Source organism: Chiloscyllium plagiosum, chromosome 9, assembly GCF_004010195.1.
Source record: "Chiloscyllium plagiosum isolate BGI_BamShark_2017 chromosome 9, ASM401019v2, whole genome shotgun sequence".
Taxonomy (NCBI): domain Eukaryota; kingdom Metazoa; phylum Chordata; class Chondrichthyes; order Orectolobiformes; family Hemiscylliidae; genus Chiloscyllium; species Chiloscyllium plagiosum.
In genome coordinates, this window is record NC_057718.1 from 35,702,411 (window position 1) to 35,722,152 (window position 19,742).

Consider the following 19,742-nt stretch of genomic DNA (forward strand, 5'->3'; position numbering starts at 1 on the left):
TGAATTTATTATGGTTTTTAAACTAAGTATTGCAGAATCAATTAATTTCAAAGACTTGGAACCAATTTCATTTCAATGTTCTAAAACAAATACTGTTTTTCTATGTTACAGATTGTTTAGATTAATGCATTTTTAAATCTTGAATTAATTCCATTACCTTTCAGTTATTCAAAAACTAATTCTCTGAAATTTTACTCCTACTTAAGTTTTGAAGCAGACAGTCTTCCTTGAAGTTGTTCAGAAAATAACACATACAGATATAGAAGACTTTTGAACAAATTTTAAAAAATTCCACACAAATAAATAATGTAGTAAGTCATAAGTATCATTTATTGCAAACATTAGGTCAGGGAATGGTGAAAGCATGAAACTCAAAACTAGGAATTTAAAAAGTTCTTACATTCTGCCTTAATGGCAGCACAGTTAATCGGAACAAATGGTTTCCTTGCCGCCTGTTTCAGTTGCAGAATATCTCTGCAGACATGCCTGGCAAGTTTTGTAAGACGTGTGGTCTGCAGGAAGAAAGACTGACGAGTCTTCAAAGTAGATTTTGGACTATCAATGTGTATTGGTACACCATGCCCCAGTTGACCATGATGAAAGATGCTTCTTATGTGGGACTCCTTTTTAGAATAGAGAAAGAGAACACTTAATTAGTCACTAAATGCATTGCATTGTGCGAAATAACTTTTCTAATAACAACGGTGCTGCATTTGTAACTGACACTCATGAAGTCAAATCTTCTGAACTCTCAAATTCAACCTCTGAATGCACACAAGATGTAAAAAATACAAGGCAAACAAATATCCTTTAGGAGGCAGTAGAGACACTGAACACCAGCTATATTACCATGCAAAATAGCCCTCTCTCAAACCTCCCTTTATATTGTTGCATTGTATTTCAATTTGCTCCAGATCCAAGCTTAATTATGTGACTAGCACACACTTCAACGGACATGGGACAAACCTAAGACACAACTATATTCGAACTACTGATAATGGCAATTTCTGGGACGCCTAAACTTTCAGAGTGCATTCTGCAATATCATAAATCTATCTAAAATATTTATAACAAACTCAGTTTGACTTTTAACTTTCCTTGAAGTTGGTTTCCCTGTACTTTTAATAAAATCATGACAAGATTATGCCATAATGGATTTCAGTAAGTCACATAAAACGTACTTATGATAAAAAGGCACACTTTCACAATTAGGAGGAAACAAAAAATAGCTATGGACTGATCTAATAGATCACAATGCTAAAACAGTTTCAGGTAACCAAGTTGAAGAGCTCAATTAGCATTAATTTGAAATCGTATTTGAACAGGTCACACTATTATCAGAAAGAACAGTAAAGAAAGGAATTTACTGAATAGAAATGAATAATTCCCACTGCCAGAACCTAAAAATAGGAACTAGTACTGGTATAAAGAAAATCAAACTAAACTGGTCCATTAATCATATTTGAACTCTAAAGCATGAGCAGCTAATCACAAGTGAACACAAGTCCAAATCTTTCTGTTTTTTTGTTACCGAAACATCATCTGCGGGTGACATTTTTTCTGCTTCTGCTCGAGTAGGCATCTTCAAACCACCGTACTTCTTCCAGTAGGTCCAGCATGAAGCACAGAGTCTACACTGCATATTTGGAGGTCCCCAGGAATACCACTGTTGGGATTGTGTGGCTGAAAAAAAGAAAAACAGAACTATTGCTCAACAACAAAATTCAAATCAGTTGACATTTCTCCAATTTTGCCATAATTTCATTCTACCATGATTAGCTTAAAACCAAAAACAGATATGGTATGACTAATATGATATGGTTTCAGTATGATAGATTCCTCTAATATATAAGATACTGAAATCAGAGCTATATTTTAAACTTATAAAATTCCATTTGTGGACAAAATCCACAGAAGGCAGGTAACATACAATGTGTTCTTAATTATCCGAATTTATTAAACTTAATCAGAATCCCATTTGACTATGATACAGGCAATTTAGTATCCTTCTCAAATTTGGCTTCCCTGAGAAATTTGTCACCATCCTCCACAAAGATGTTCAAACAGTTACCATCACCAAGGCAACCACCAAAACCCGACCTCAGTGAAAAGTGAGGTCAAACACAGCTCTGTGTCATTACATCCACATTATTCTCCACTTTCCTTGCTGCAATACTTCATGTCAACTCCATCAAATTATCCTCAGGTTTGAAGGTAACCCACAGAACCAAGCTGTTCAACCTACACTGGCTTCAATTCAAAACCAATTCCAACTTCAGTCAGAGTATCGGTATGTTAATGGTTGTCAAATGTATGCTTAGCTTACATTCATTATAACAAACACCTATTTTTCTCAAAAGGACAAATACAAAATCATATGAAGGCATGCTAGATCAAAGCACTGGCAGCTCCTGGAATGAGTCACTGTTCAAGCAAAAATAACTAAATGAAGGCTGCAGCACTCACTCCATTTAAAGCCTCATGCTTGCTGGATAGACCGTCAACTTGTTCATTTATCTAGCATCAAAATATCATAATAATCAAAGTTCAAGAGGAACCAGGACTTTGCATCATTGACATTAAATGCGGGGATCAAGGTAGGCCTATTTTATTGTGGGATCTGATTGGAGAAGATCTTTGCCTTCAGAGTGTTTAATTGAAGTTCCAATTTCTCATGTACTTTGGTGAAGGGGTCAACTATGACCTAAAGCTCAATTTCTGAGTGTGTACACATCAACAATGAAGGTGGCTATCACTTGATTCAATAATGTTTACTGAGGTTTGAGAGTTTCCGTCACTGACTAACAAAGCTAATTTGAATGAGCACATAAGGCATGATTTTTCCACGAGGTAATGGAATCCAGCACGCAGGATTCGTTTTCCTTTCTTGGCCACTTTCTGCTTCGTAATTAAGCTTCTTTGTGTCCTTGTTACGACTTGCTTTCTTAGCTATCTTGGTATCATCGGTAGATTTAGTAGCCATACCTGCTATTCTTTCTTTCTAACCAAGTTATATCCGCTAGCCCAAAATAATGTTTCAACTTGAGCTTCCAAAATCTCCCATGCAATGCAGAAGTTGGCCCTTTTCCTCTATCCTTAATCACACAACATGAGAATCCATTTATATTTCCACTTATGTTCCTCCCACACAATTCAGTTCTTTAGTCCCCAAACTACTACTATCCATAACAGATGTCACAATGCCATGCTGTTATCTCTCCAGAAAATGTCACAAAGCAGAATTACTGCAGCCCCAACAGTATGAAAAAGGTTGCATTGAGTGTACCCAAAGCTTTATAGGAGTAGTTTACAACCTTTGACCCAGAAGCAACTCCATTTGGAAAATTTGTAAGTTGTTTAAAATATTTGTGGAATTTGTAATTAGTTTTAGAAACATTTGAAAAGGACTTGTAATTGTTTGTGTCAATTGTAAAGATGGCAATTGTAATTTCTTAAACAAAAATGATGATTCAAAATGGTGATCTTTGACCTGGAAGCAGTAACACCAGGAAGTTAATATTCAAAAACCAGAAAAAAGACATGCAACAGGTAACAACAGAGAAGACACACTTACAAGGAGCTACGTGTATAATACAGATAAATAGAAGAGAAAGCAGTTTGCAAATGTTAGAGCAGGAATTGAGAGTTGTACAATTTTACTGCTATGCTTCAATTTTGTCAGAGCCAATTAAACCGATTAAAGGGAGTCTCTAAGGGGATCATGGTTTCTGGGGCAACTATGCCATCAAGATGGTCTTGTATCTAGCTAGGAAGATTTTGAGAGAGTGTGCCATTCAGGCAACACCAGTCTTTGGGAACTTCAAATACAACATGGTTGCTTGTGATTACAGCTTGAGAGCCAAATAGATTCAGTAGGGGAGAGAGATCCAAATTACCAAAGAAGAAAACTTTGGAACACATGATGCCACAGGTCTATAGGCAATGTCCCAATTTTTGTGATTTTGTAAGACATGCTTATTGTATCAACTAATTTAAAGTGAAATTAGGTTAAAACGCACCATTGACCTTTTGATTCAGGGTTAATTTGCTTTGGTTCAAATAAAACATAGAAATCTTGCTAATTTCTTTGTCTGGGATAATTTGGCAAATATGATCATTTTGATTTAAGGCTCCCCCATGATGATCATAACAGTATGATTTTGCTTACACTGTAAAAGCTAAATAAGAGAAAAAGCTTGGAGAGAAAACACAGCAGGATTTTACTAAGTACCTGAATTAATGATTTCAATTAATCCCCAGGCAGCCAGATAGGTTTTAAATTTAGAAATTTTACTTCTCGTTGTTGCACCATGTTCCTTCTGGTCTTCTACTTAAGTAGTTTAGTTTTAATAGTACTCACTGTAACAACTCTCACAGGGCCGGCCTATGCTTGAGTTCTGGGTTTGATGAAGTACTCCTCCAACTGGACCATTCACCATAGCAGGCTTACCGTTAACACCTGATATCTGATTGGGATTAGGTTTATTGCTACATTGAAGAGAAAGAAAAAACACATTCAATTATTGTAGGCAAACAGTATGACAAAAATTGGTTCTTTAAAAATTACAAGAACAAAAAAGCCAATAAAACACATTTTTGGAGCCACATGCAGCAACTGTTTGAAATATGCTCAGCATTAATTTCCTGTAAAATGTCACATTTTTATAAAAGTAATGTCAAAATAGTAAACATTAAACTTCAAGGAATTTAATATTTTTGCAGTTTTGAGACTCATATATGCTTAGCCTAACTCTCAGAAGAATTTCTCATCGGTACAAATAAAACATGTTTTTGTCATCTTCTGCAACAACTTGGCACTCATGCTGCATCAGAAGATGTGTTTGAATGGGTGATGCAAGCTATGGAAAAGCCTTCACATTTTTACCAAGCAATAGTGCACAAGTATGAACAGAAAATGCAGAAAATACTCAACAAGTCTGGCAGCATCAGTAGAGGGAAAGACAATGATAATATTTCAGGTTGATGAAACTTAAGTATCAACTATCGTTATACAGATGCTACTCGACTGGTTGGCTATTTCCAGCATTTCCTGCTTTTATTTCAGATCTCCAGCACACACAGTATTTTGCTTTTGCATTATAGTGGAAGATTCAGTTTGACAAAAGTATTGTTGATGGAAAATTAAACAGAGCAAATCCTAAATTACACACAACGATACTCGGAACGCAAAAGTGGACTACAATGGGCTGGATCTAATGCAGCCCTTCATATAGGGAACCTTGTCAGTTTTTCAGCAGTGGGAGAGTTTTCCTCGATAAATCAGAGGATAGAAGGACCGAAGCCAACAGCAGGATGTTAATAAGGATCATGAATGAGTTAAACAATACCCATTATTCCAATGTCAATGCAATTTAGTGGTGCCTTAGGGATTTAACAGAAGCCACATGACTTTCCCACCATTGAAAGACTAATCAGCAAACCCTTTTGACTTTGTGCTGGACTGAGGGAGCCAGTGTTGGAAAATGGAGAGGACATTTGCTGCTGTAATCCTTATCAATAAATTTATCATATCCTGTCTGAATGCTCAACCTCTACTCTCTAAAATTCTTTTATCTGCATCATACTCCATACCAAGTCTTAATCCTCAATCATGCAGCCCAGACTTTGCCAATTTACAGCAGCATCTGGTTCCTAAAGCTTCCAATTAAGTATCTGAACTTCATGTTTAAATCCCATTGTAACATCATCCTTTTATTAACTGTGTATGAAACTGTTTACACCCTCCATCTCTACTTAGACCCTCCAACCTTACAATCCTCTCATTCACCAGAACTATACAGAAACAACTAAATATTCCCACAACTCTGGCTACTCTGACAACCATGACTTCAGCCATCTCGGTTCTACACTTTGATAGTCCTTCCCCAAATCTCTCCAGCCACCTTTTCCCCTTCATGATCTTCCTTGAAATATATCTCTTTAACAAAACTTTTGGTTCATCCTTCCTAATTTCTTTTTCCTTCCATTTTTGTCTGCTTAAGCCTCTGTGAATCACCTTGCAGTTATAGAACTGTAGCACACTGAAGTAAAATCGATACTATAGTGATCCAAGTTCTATTTCGAGGTATCACTTAAGAAAATAAATCACCATTTTGGGGTGATTCATCCTGATTAATCAAAACTGGGATTCCCACAGTTAAAAATACCATCAAGTTCGAAACATGATTTTGCATTTGCTCTGGCAAATTGACATGACCACCTGTCTCCTTGTCACAACACTCGGTTAGATTACAGTATTCTCTTGTATGTGCATAAAGTGATCCCAAGATATAGTTTTCAAAAGCTCAGAATATGCCACAAGATCTGTCCTCCAGGTTTGCAAAGAGCAGAGCTGCATTGGGAAAATACTTTAAAAAGCAATGGGCAATCTTTAAAGAATTAATACATGGCTTACAGTAACTATACATTTCTGCAAGGTGCAATTATTCAAAACAAAGTAGTCAACTGTGGCTGATAAAGGAAGTTAGGACTATTAATGATAAAAAGTAAAGTCTTATAAAGTGGCCAGAAATATTAAAAAATCTGAATACTGGGAAGTTTTTAAGAATACAAAAGAGGAGAACCAAGAAACCAATAAGAAAGAATGCAAACAAACAAAAATAGTCCAAAATGGACTGTAAAAGTTTTTACAGCTATGTTTAAAGGAAAGATTTGGCTATGGTGAATGTGGATCCATTAAAAGAAGAAACTGGTGAGGTTATAACAGGGAATAGAGAAATGGCGGCAAAGCTAAATTATTTTTTTTGCATCTGTTTTTACTGTAGAAGTTACAAGAAAGCTTCCAGAATTACAGATCCAAGTGACGAGGGTGAATCAGGATTGTAGGGAAAGAATCAGACAGAAGGTTGCACTGGAGAAAACAGTGGTGCTGAAAGTTGACAGGACCACTGGACTGGCGAGTCCACATCCAAGAGAGGAGGAGGTGACTATAGAGAAGGCCATGCATTACTAATCAACTTCCAAAATTCCATAGATTCTAAAACGATTCCTGCAGAAGCTTTTAAATAGTGTAGTAATATTTGCAAGAGCAAGAGTAACAGAGGGATCTAAAGAAACATCTGCCTTACATCAATAGTAAGGACAATGTAGGAATCAATCACACAATAAGTGACAAATGGATATTTGGTTAAAAACAACCTAATCAGGCATTGATAGCATCGACTTGCAAATGGAAAATTGGATGGATGGATGTTACAAACAAAATTGATAAAAGTAAGCCAATTGATGTTGAATAGTTAAGATTTTTAGAAGATTTTAAAGAAGCTCTCCCACAGGAGACTGGTTACCAAAATTAAAGCACATGGTACAGGAGGCAATGTACTAGCATGGATTAAGGATTGATCCATCAGAAAGAAAACAAAGAATAGGAATAAATGGATCATTTTGGCAGACTGTGACCAGTGGGATACGGCAAGGATCAGTACTTGGGCACCAGCTGTTCCCAATATCTATCAATGATTTGGAGATTTGGAAAGGCTAGGTTTGTATTCCTGGAGTTAAAAACTAAAAGGCAACTCGAAAGAAAGATATAAAATTCTGAGGGATGTTTCCATTTATGGTAGAATTTAGAACTAGAGCGCACTATCTAAAATGATTTGCTCATTTGAAACAGTGATAGAAGAGAAAATTTCTCTCAGAGGGTTGAGTGTCTTGTAACGGTCTTTCTGAAAGGTAGTGGACGCAGAGTCCTTAAATATTTTTAAGGCCGAGGTAGATAAATTCTTGTTAAGCAAGAGGTTGACAAATTATCAGGGATAGGTAGAAATGTGAATTTGAGATTACAATCAGATCAGAGATGATCTACTGAATGGCAGAGCAAGCTTGAGGGGTGAATGGCCTACTCATGGTCCTGATTTGTACGTAATGTCCTGAGTGACCCACTGAACCCTTGCAATAGGCCCAGCCCCTATTGCTGGGCAGTATTAATATAACTAATATTTTGGAATAGTCAAACATAGCAAACCCCATTAAAACACTGTTAAATGTTATGACTTTTCACAGAATGCTGACTATGGCACTAACTGCACAACAAAATAAAACAAATTCATCACAAGGTGTTGATACAGCAGCAAGGGGTGGTTTAATGAGTGACAGTACATTTGGGGTGGCATTCTGTGATGGGGATGGGGACATTTCTGATGCAAAGAGTTGGTGCTTAGCCTTGAGTGTCACAATACCAATTCTTGCCATAAAGGGTACTGTCAATTAAAGACAGTTTGCTTAAGTTACATGGTTGATATCAATGCACGTTCATGTGAGTTCTAGAGCAGAATCTTACTTAGTACTCATTAAACTTGGTACTGGATGGAGAATTCCCAAAAACCCAGCACCTTCCTCTGAAACTATGTGTTGACTTCCTGTGACCAATTCTAAAAATGACTGACAGCTTAACTTTAACTTGCTTGAAAAGCCAACACTAGACACTTTCCCAACAGAGAACCCTGTTAAAATAAGTCTTCTGCTGAGCAAAATGATTGTGTTAAGGTTTCCCACAAAACATGAAGACAAATTTATCACTGAGCAAGCCATAAACCAAAGTACAAGAGGAGGTGATATGAAAATCTATTACCAGGAAATACTCCCAATACTTGATTTATACCTTAAAAGAAATCTTAAATTGAAAACTGTAATTGAAATAGAACAAATTTCACAAAGTCGAGTTGCTCAAACTTTGAACAGAATTAAACTATATATCCTAAAAACAAGTGTTCTTCTATATCCATTAATAACAGAACTGAAAGTTGAAAAAATGTTATCAAACTTTGGGTGAACTGTTAAAAGTCGGCTCACTGGTAACATACTTAGTTTACAATGATAACATAGCGTTTCTAACATGTAAAACGTGACAATGCGCTTTACAGAAATGAACGTAAGGACACCTTAAAAAGAAGCAAGAGGTAAAGAGCAGAAAGGTTTATGGATAGAATTCCACAGCTGTGAGCCTCTGCATCTGATAGCACAGTTGACCTGAAATTCAGGAATGTTGAACAGGACAGAATTGGAGCAGTGAAAATATCTCGGAGGATGTGAAATAGGAGGAGAATACAGAGACTTTTTTTCATTTTTCTTGAGATGTCAGTGTTGGTGACAAGTATTTATTGCCCATCAATGTTTGCCCTTGAACTGAATGAATACTTCAAGGGACAGTTATGTGTCAATCAATGCTTAATAAAACATAAAATACACTGAATAACCAAGCTGTTGATCAGAAACTGAACATGGTTCTTTGTATAAATGAACATGGAAGGGGCAACAGGTATGATTATCCAACAAGATTATACATTCTGCTGTCAGCAGCTTTGAAAGTGAAGGGAATGGGGAGATATGTCAAATCCACAAAGTGCTTCTGTGTTACTTACCTATCCATCCTTGTCCTCATTGCATGTTTGTCAGCAGCAGGGGTAGTAATGAGCAGTTTGTGTTCAAGGGGCAAATTGGGACCTTTTGGTTGTCGATTAATGTCTATTTAACAGCCTTTTCCCACTAGTGACAGAATTTAATAGGTGCTGGGGAGACCTATGCCTGCCTTCCTGCCCCGCAGTTTTGTCTGTGTTGGCTGCTGACAAGCAAAGGGGCTCCCTGGGGACACACGGACAAGGCCCTCCCAAAGTGTAATCACACACACAAGTTTTCTTCTTCCCATGTCTGTCAAACTTCCGCGCTCCTCAACCCCTCTGCTGGGGTCATCAAACATTCACAAAATCACAATCCAGTGTATCTCACATTTTCAAGTTGTGTGCAAAACTGAAATTGGTCACCATTCCCAGTAGCACTGCCAATATTGGAGAGCTCTGGCTACTGATTGGCCTGCAGCTCTTACAGGTGGAACTTGTGTTTCCTGAAGAGCAAAAGGCCTGTGTCCAGTCTGCTAATGGGCAATTATTAATTGCAGAAGAATCAATATTCTCCTAACTGAGCTCACCCCCACATTTTTGAAGTGTGGGATAAGGGCCATGTCATGCTGTAGGTTTATATCCATAATATATACAACTCAAAAGAAAAATATCCTTAGGTTACTTTCCCAGACAAATGTGCGAAGATAAATCTTTTTTAATATATAAGTGAGACAGTCCATTTTGACTTTCCATAAATATTGTGATCCATGTTATAATCTTCTGACCTAGAAAATACTTCTCTGTTATGAAATGCTAAGTGTTAGAATTGAAAGGTGGTTTAAAGGCACTTACTATGTTGGGATGTACACCTGTTTCAATTTGCTCTCTGCCTCAGCAGCCTTAAGACGTTTCTAAAAATAAACAAAGTAAAATTATCGGACAAAATCATCCTAACAGCATTACTTGTGCCATCCAATTTTCTGTTAAGTTGCTTTATTTTTCTTGATATGACCATATGAATAATTGAATGATGTGTTACTTTATTTGGAAACACAGTGAAATTAACCACTATTTGCTCTTGATTTCATGTTTAAATGACAAAATCAGACTTTAATACCATAGCACCCCATCGACATTTATTTAAAAGTTCATTTAGAACTTACGTAACAGGAGCAACTCACCAAGGCTGCTTCAACAGCACTCTCTAAACCTGTGATTAATACCATTCAGAAAAACAAGTGCATCAGTGATAGGAACATCAGCACTACAGGTTCCACCACAAGTCACACCCCATCCTGATTTGGAAATATCTAGCTAACCCTTCCCTGGCATTGCATCAAAATTCTGAAACAATCAGCTTTACAACAACTGTAGGTGGACCTACACCACAGAGATTGCAGGGGTCCAAAACGCCAGCTCACCATCACCTTGTCACGATTAGTCACACAGGCAATATATGTTGGGCCTATCAAAAAAGCCCAAGGCCCACAAATTAACTTTTAAAAGTGTAGTCATTTGTTATGACAGGCTGCAACAGTACTTGTTCACTGCACAGAACATTTTAAAAGAAAAACAATTTCAGTGAACGCTGACTAACTGTCTGCCTCATCCGTCTATTTCCAATGCAGTCCTCTGAATGAAATGTCTTGGACATTTCAGGTACAAAATAATGAACTATGACCAGTTTACATTTTTGTTTATGTCTTTTTCTACATCACAAAGTGGAATTTAGCAGAGGGTTATAAAAGACCGATTTCATAAATATGTGGATGCCTGCTCTAAGTACATATTATGAAATCATGAGTTGGTTTTTCCCAATGATTCTCTTCATTAAAAATGAGTGGGAGCATGATGCTGGTCCGAAACCTGCACCAACGAACCTGACACACAACAACAAGGCAACTCTGTGCCATGATGTGTAGAACTCTTGAACATTATGAGTCAGAATAATTAGTAATTTTACATTTGGAAATAATAAGCAATGACTTTTTAAAACTTGAGCTGCCTAAAATAAAATGAATAGCGACATCACAACCAATATTATCCTCAGCAAGCTATTACATAAATATGGATCCTGCAGATGGATTATTTTGCAAGGATGAAATTGCTGGAATTGTAATCATCACTTGTTTGGTCAGTTGCATAACCTTTTCATACCATTTTTTAAAAACTTGATAATTATAATTTCCTCTTGGACATTTTAAATTTGCATTCACCAGTTTCATTTAATATAACATACTTTTTCTTATCGAAGACAGTGAGCTTATCACATATTTAAACAAATTAGCAATTTAGAAATATACAAACAATTTAAAAAATAATCACAAATCTAAGTAATGTTCTTACTTGTTGTACATATCTATCCGTAGTTTTCCACATGTAATAGTACTCTATGATGCTAGTGAGTGATTTCCATGGTAGCTGTTAAAAATTGATAAATACATTAAGTGATAAACCTGGTAAAAGTCAATATGGTCAAATAGCTTCATAACATTTTAAAACATATTTGTTTCGTAGTTTAAAACAAACTTTTCAAGATCAATACATAGTAATTAATTCTTTGCATATTTACATAATAAAACATGCATATTATCAAGTGTGAGAAATGAAATAGTAATATTTGACATGCACAGTTTAAAATAAACTCAATCTAAAATGCAAATGGCCTGAAACATATAGCACACCAGCATCTGTAAATTCATGAAAAAGGTTCTTGTTTGGAGAAAACGCTGGAGAATATGTAATGATGTCAACTGGTACAACAATGAATGAACATGAGAATAATAGCACAAAGATCATGTAAAAAGCTATAATTATAAAGGGATAGAATAGCCAAGGATGAAAAAGGTAAGCAAATAGAAGCTGGCATAACAGACGATGCTGGTTATGAAGTAGCCTCTTCGCTAAACTCAATTGTTTGCTCGCAGACACGGGAGGTAGGCACATGACTGAAACACAATAATACATTTGAGGACTTGTCAGAGTAATAGAAGGTATTAGAGAACGTGTGATGAGAAAGGATGAAAGGGTCCAAAGTGGGTACTTTGAGAAAGATGATCACAACCAGTGTTGTGCAGCAGCTGCAGGCAATGTCACAGGACAGATATAAGTACAATATCAGCTAGGAAGGAAGTTGGATGAAAAGTAGGGCAAAAGATCAGGTAGTGGCTGCAAGATGAACTTGATAAAGCCAGAAGATTTAAAAAAATGGAGTCCACATTAGATAGGCTGAAACTTTGAAAAAAGGGAGGGGCATGTGAATAGAATCAAATAGGTAAAGTGAGAGTATGTGTGGTCTTCTTTAATGCTCGGTGTGGAATCCACAGGCTGATCACATTTAGACTACAAAGAAAGGATGGAGGGAACAAATGTAGGCATAAAGATAGCTTTTAAAAGTGTATTGGAACTTAGGGCTTTTTCTATTCTTCAATGATAATTTTGGAATAGTTGACAGCATGTTATCATTAAGAAAGAATGGTCCTAAATCTTGGGATTCAGGTGAGATGAAGTTCAAAATTATGCTGGCTAGATATTTACTACATTTGAATTGACAAAGTTGATGTTGTAAGGATAGAGGAAATAGACAAGTAAACTTTGTTTTGTGAAATACTGAGAATAAAACCTTAAAAGATAAAGACAAATGACAAACTGATCAGCAAAGCTGTCCATGAAATGGAAGATGACAACAAATTGAAAAACTTCTAAACTTCACAGAGTTAGATGGTAATTCATTGAATGAAATCATGTGAAAATGAAGACATGGTCTTTCAAGAACATCTATCCAAGAAACAAGTCATACAATATTCTAATCAGTAACAGAACTCTCAAAGCAATTTATGACCAGAAAAAAGGGGGGGGGACTGATACTTGGGTACAATATTTTAGGAAGGAAATGTTGGCCATGGAGGGAATGTAACATTTAACAGGACCCCCAGAATTAAAAGGTGAGATTACATAAAATACATTAATGCTCCCAAGATTTTAGAAAGTTGTGAGGTAAACTGAGTAGAAGTCTCAAATATATTAATGGAAACAGTTTCTCTCTATTCACAGTGACTATTTACACTGGTTGGAGACCCTGGTACTAGGATACTAGAAATTTAGGACCAGACCTTTCAGAAGCAAAATTAGCAAACACTTCTACACAAGAATTGTGGAAGTTTGGAACCTTTCTATAAATGACAATTGATGCCAGTTCAATTGTGAATTTTAGATTTGAGATTAATCAGTTTTTTTCTACCTGAATTATTAAAGAATATAGGGTAACGAGAAGAATGCAGTGATCTCTCAATAGCAGACACACTTATCTGTAGAATCCTTCAAGTAATTAGAAGTTGAATGAAAAGTTGATCTTTAGAATCCCAATTCTATAGTGCTGCCCAAACTCTCTCAATGTATTAACAATCTGTAGAATTAAAGATCTGATGTGCTTACAAAGTCTTGTCGTATGTCATTAAAATCCTTGCCATATTTTTCCAATGCCTCTTCAAAAAGGCTAGCTTCAGATGCTGACCATTCTTCCATCTCATCTCTGCAGAGAACCGGACCACCCTGAGGTACCAAGATGCTGATTGCATTTGTCAAGTCATAGTTGTGCTTGTGCAACGTATCCATTGCATGGAACTAATGGAAGTAAACAAAATGTTTAAGTATATGCTGTAATTGGTGCAAAAGGAGGAGCTTCACAATTCATAGTAAAATCATTTTGTCAAATTTAAGATTAGAACATAAGACTATGAGAAATAGGGACAGGAGTAGACGATTCAGCCCCTTGAGGGAGGCTGGTGCCTGTCAGAAGCAAGGCAGGGAAGTGCCCTGCAGATGCAGCAGGGCAAGTCCTGCACCTGATTATTGCTTCCCATTTCTTAACATGGCTTTCTCTTCGCATCACCATAGGTAGCATTTATATGAATCATAACTGATTAAAAGTCTGGTATGTGGTTAAGGCTCTTTGCTAAGTTCCTTGAGCACAGGGCAAAGTTTAGGCTCAAGTCATTCATCCAGGTTCAAGAACAAATAAAATTTTCAAAAAAATTCTAACATTTGAGACAGACAGACTTCCAAAGTGAAGTTCACAGAGATATCTCAAAGACATGAAAGACAACAACATAGACCAGAAACTAAAACAGAAATTGCTGGCGAAATTCATCAGGCATTGCTGGCAAAGTTCAGCAGGCCTGGCAGTATCTGTGGAGAGAAAGCAGAGTTAACATTTTGATTCCAGTGATTCTTTAACAGAACTGATGAGTTTTGATCAATTTAAAATCTGCTGAGTTTTGCCAACAATTTCTATGTTTGTTTCGGATCTCTAGCATCCGCAATTCTTTATTTTACAACAATGTTGACCAGTTTACTTATATCATTTATGAAATATTTGATTTTCACCTCTGTCTTTGCCCTTTCAACTGTTACAATGAATTTTAACCTACATTTGAGAAACAGAACCTCACTATTCCATTTAATACTTTGCAGCTCTCTGGTTGTAACACCGACTAAGTCAATTTCAAACAAAATTACAGTTTCTGTTTCCTCTTTGAGGCAGTAGGTGAGATGGATGATTATGTTGTTGTTTCAAGAGATGAGGAAAGGAAATTGTTTGATGTTCAAGGTGCAAACTCAAGGTAGAACACTGATGGTAGACTGATCTGCACTATAGTGTCTGGTTCTTCCAGATTGCTAGGTCACTGGAGTGTGCTGCATTTTCCAATTTATCCACACTTCCTTTTCTATCTACTCTCCTTCAGTTACTCATTCACCAGCATTTCCTAAGTGTTTTCCCTCTGTGATTCCATTTTGAAAACTGGTGTGGCCCCTCAGCCAGAACAGTTATAGCCAAAGATCATAGTTTCATGGCAACCATTGCTGCCTCAAAGCATGCAATTCCAAAATTTCAGCTCGCGACAACATTTGAGGTCTTAACACCACTTTATAAAGCCCTGCTGTATATTGCTAATGTTAAATACATGCACTTGATAGCTTTCATTACTTTTTCTCATCATATCTCTTTTTGTCTTCTGCTAAAAGAAGACTGGTAATAGTTGTTAAATGATTAATGAACAATCTGGGTACATAATGGGAGAATAGCTAGAATTGGGGAGAGAGGAGTACGACTGTTTTTCAGTCAATCAGTTCTGCATCTATGAGAAACCTTGTATCTTTATTCCTAGTCTACCTGAAAGCTTGGATCAAGTTCACAATACCACTTCATCATTTCACCATCTCTGGTTGATCTATTTCTTTTCCTATCGGTGTTTTTATTTCTTTTCATTCCTTTTGCTGTTTTTTTTGCCTAAAGGTTGCTAATTTGTAACATCTACCCTTGAAGGAGGACCTTTTGCTTTTCCACAGATGCTGTTCGACCTGCTTTGATTATTTCCAGTTTTTAAAAACTCTTTATTTGTTTTCTGACAACTTGACTGATTATCAAAGCACTAACCAAAATAAAATCTGTCTAACTTTGACTTTTGTGAAAAGTACATAATGCATATTAGAACCATTGTTTTGCACAAGCTATTTAAGTTCAATGTTAGGTGAAAAAAAGTGAATTCAATGAATATTAATTTGAAAGGACATTCAAAAGTCAATTCTATAATAAAATATGCACACATTAACTTGACCTTTGAAAATTATATTAAGAGTATCTTAGCCAAGTTCATTCTTTTGAATGAAAGAATGTGAGATAAATTTTATGTTTCATAAATTGGAGTGGGTCACTTGATATCTCAAATGAATAGTCCTCTGACAAAAGATACAAGGGAAAGCAGAAATTGGTTAGTATTTGAAGAAACCAATTTGTTATTTTCCCTTCTCCCTAATCAATTATAGAAAGTCATGAGAAGTAAGTGTCACACCCTTTCAAAGTGCCACTAACACTAAATTCATCATGTACAAAAATAAACATTTTTAGCTTTGTTCAATGTGACGGTAAGTGAATAACATACCTTTAGGAATTAATTTACAGATAACACTATAAGTAGTCATCACATTTCTTTTAATGCGTTCAATGCAACATTAGGACAATTAACACTTTCCAAAGGGGTCTGATGTTCAATACCGAAAGAGGAGATGAAGTTGCAGTTTGGTATCTATCCATAAGATGGCATATCTGGCAGTACGGAACTGAAGTGGGAACATGCATTTTCTATTCAATTTTCTGAAATGGGGCTTAAACCCACAATGTGTAGACTTAGGGGTGAGTGTGCTACACTATGCTAAATGGAGACCCAGTCTTCTTTACACACGAACCAAATTCAAGTCGAACAAGAGATTAGTTAAAACTAGCATCGCATCGACCACAAGTAAGAAATGCTTATGCCTTGCATAACTTTACCATATACCCTTGATTCAGAACTCCCTCTTCCTGATAGCAAAAGTCCAATAAAATCAAATGATAGAATGAGTCATATCATTAAGACTCTGGCAAGTTTTTAAATGCATGCCACTGAAAGAGGCAAGGAAGGTGATTGCTAGTGCCATGACAGAGATCTCTGTATCTTCTTTAGCCATAGGCAAAGTCACAGAAGACTGAAGAGTAGCCAATAGTGTTTCGTTGTTTAAGGTTAACAGGGATAATCCAAAAAATTTTACACCAATGAACCTTACATAAATGGTAGGGATGTTTCTTAGGGACAAGATTTACTCATTTGGGGAAGACTTATTAGGGATAGTTAGCACAGATTTATGTGGGGGAGATCCTGTCTCACAAACCTGATTGAGTTTTTTGAATAAGTAACGAAGATTGTAAATCGGTGTATGGCAATGGATGTTGTTTACATGGACTTTACTAAAGCATGTGACAAGGTGCCTCATTGTAGGCTGGTCCAGATGGTTTAAGTCACATCGCATCCATGGTAAGTTGGCAAGTTGGATACAAAATTGGCTTGGTCATAAAGAACAAAGGGTAGTTATGGACGACTTTCTGACTGAAGGTACATGACCAGTGGTGTTCCTTAAGAATCAGTGCCGTGACCTTTGTTGTTTGTAATATATATAATGATTTAGATTTAGAACAATTTAAATTGTTCCCTGTTAATGACATGTTGCAGTAGAAAGCTTGGTTGCTTCAGAAGGTGCTGGACATAAATAGACTTTTTAAAATATTCATCAATTGACAGGGAACATTTGTTTATCCTCACTTCAACAATGAATTCAGCAAGATAGGTCTGCCTTTATTCAAGAAGATTTTCCAACGCCCTCTTCCCCCAAGTAAATGGTACGAGATTCATGCATCCAACCCAGTTGTTTGTTCAAAGTTATTTTTCAAATCACTCCATTCTGATAGACCCAGTTAAGTACACCACTGTTATTCTTGGAATTCTATTTGCTATTTATTTTCATTAATCTGCCTGGACTTCACATCAACTAACTCAGAGCATCACAACCCAATATCCTTTCACAGCATGGCTAAGCATAAAAAATAAAATGACAAATTCACTGATTTTTGTTGACTGAAGTCCCCCAATAGCAAGACGTCAGCTAGCAAAACTCCTGTGCAACAAAAAGTCCTGTGACAAATTAATAACTAGTTGCTGTAAAATAGAAGAGGCAGATATTTCTGCTTCTGTGCTCATCAATTGTGAACTTCTTTTCAATAAATTTAATAGGTAGAAAAACATGAGGTCTGGCAAGCATAAAGGCAAAACTATAACTATGATTATTTTCTTCTTTTGCACAGCTGGAAGAGATACATAATTGTTTCTGATAACAAGTGAATTCAAACATTTCCATTACACTCTGCTCAGATACAGAATTTCTCCTATTGAAAGAAAATGTTAGTTTCTATCTTGTATGTGTTTTAGGTCTGGCTGTACAGTCAAGAATCAATATTTAACAAAAAGAGCAATCTCTTCTGCTTACTCCATAGTCTGATGCCACAAGTCTCACCCATCTTGATGCTTTACATAAGGATAAATATAACTCTATATATACAAAACAAATTAAAGCTGTTTTCTCAAGGCTTAACAAGCATTTCCAAAGCCAAAACACTCTGAGAAATAGAAAATAAGTCATAAACATTTGCACCACACAGAAAACAGCTCCAACAACACTCAAGAGCTTTACACCATCCAGGACAAAGCAGCCTATTTGATTGGCATCACATCCATAAACATTGTTCAGTAGCAACAGTAAGTACAATGCATGACATATCTTCAGCAAAGATCCTTAGACAGTATTGTCCAAACCTACGATTACTTCTAACAAAGAGGACAAGAGCAGCAGATCCATAGGAACATCACCACCTGAAGTTCCACTCCAAGCTGCACACCATCATGACTTGGAAATATATTTCTGTTCCTTCAATATCACTGGGTCAAAATCCTGGAAATTCTTCCCAAATGGCAATGTAGGGTTTTCTACTTCATATGGACCGCAGTGGTTCAAGAAGGTAGCTCACCACCTTCTCGGGGCAACCAGGGATGAGCAATAAATACTGGCCTAGCCTGTGACACCTACATCCCATGAATGAATAGAAATAAAGACCAATAATAACTCCATGATGATGACATTCAAGAGGCCAGGATTCAAACGTTGAGCAAACATCAAAGCCATAAACTGACATTGATTAGGAAGAAGTAATAGATATTATTGCAAGTTAAAACAGCAAGGTGGCTATTGGTGTTCATCATCTTTGATATGTAACTGATACAGTAACATGAAGCATGGTGTTGATGCATGTTTGAAAACAAATATCCAAAAGTAGCTGTGCAGGTTGGTATATTTCATAACTAGCTTTGCAGATTTTACTGTCTGCCCTCCACTGACAAACACTGAACATTGTGTAGTTGTCGCATTTATAGTGCAAATGCAAACTGTACGCAGAAAGTTGAATCATTACTTCAATTATAAGTAACCTTTTAATAAGATAATTCTTGAACAACTCTCAAATTGTGAATCATTTATACAAGAGTGGAGTTCCATTTATTTAGGTATTAATTATTGGAGATTATAAAAAATATAAAATTTCCATCAAAACTTCGTAGCATTTCGTTAATGTCTCTCTCCTTTAATGCAAGCATTTTCCCTCCCTCTTTTTATTTCTCTTTCTGTAGTTGAGTTGGCATTGAATACATCCAGAGCTTAAAAATGTATTGCTGGAAAAGCGCAGCAGGTCAGGCAGCATCAAAGGAGAAGGAGAATCGACGTTTCGGGCATAAGCCTTTCTTCAGGAATGAGGAGGGTATGCCAAGCAGGCTAAGATAAAAGGTAGGGAGGAGGGACTTGGGGGAGGGGCGTTGGGAATGCGATAGGTGGAAGGAGGTTAAGGTGAGAGGGGGTAGGGCGGAGAGGTCGGGAAGAAGATTGCAGGTCAAGAAGGTGGTGCTGAGTCTGAGGGTTGGGACTGAGAAAAGGTTGGGGGAGGGGAAATGAGGAAGCTGGAGAAATCTG

General features: G+C 36.6%; 1 protein-coding gene across 2 annotated transcripts in view; it reads right to left on the reverse strand.

The window, feature by feature from the left end:
• Positions 1–309: 309 nt before the first annotated feature.
• Positions 310–19,742, reverse strand: part of LOC122552771 (metastasis-associated protein MTA3-like) — a 168,216-nt gene continuing 148,783 nt past the window's right edge. For both annotated transcript variants that reach the window (XM_043695692.1, XM_043695693.1), the window contains 6 exons: positions 13,791–13,979; positions 11,703–11,777; positions 10,209–10,267; positions 4,361–4,488; positions 1,532–1,683; positions 310–623 (listed from right to left, as the gene is read on the reverse strand). In XM_043695692.1, coding sequence (XP_043551627.1) covers positions 378–623; positions 1,532–1,683; positions 4,361–4,488; positions 10,209–10,267; positions 11,703–11,777; positions 13,791–13,979 — 849 coding nt within the window. In that variant the 3' untranslated portion in view covers positions 310–377. The remainder of the gene's footprint in view (positions 624–1,531; positions 1,684–4,360; positions 4,489–10,208; positions 10,268–11,702; positions 11,778–13,790; positions 13,980–19,742) is intronic.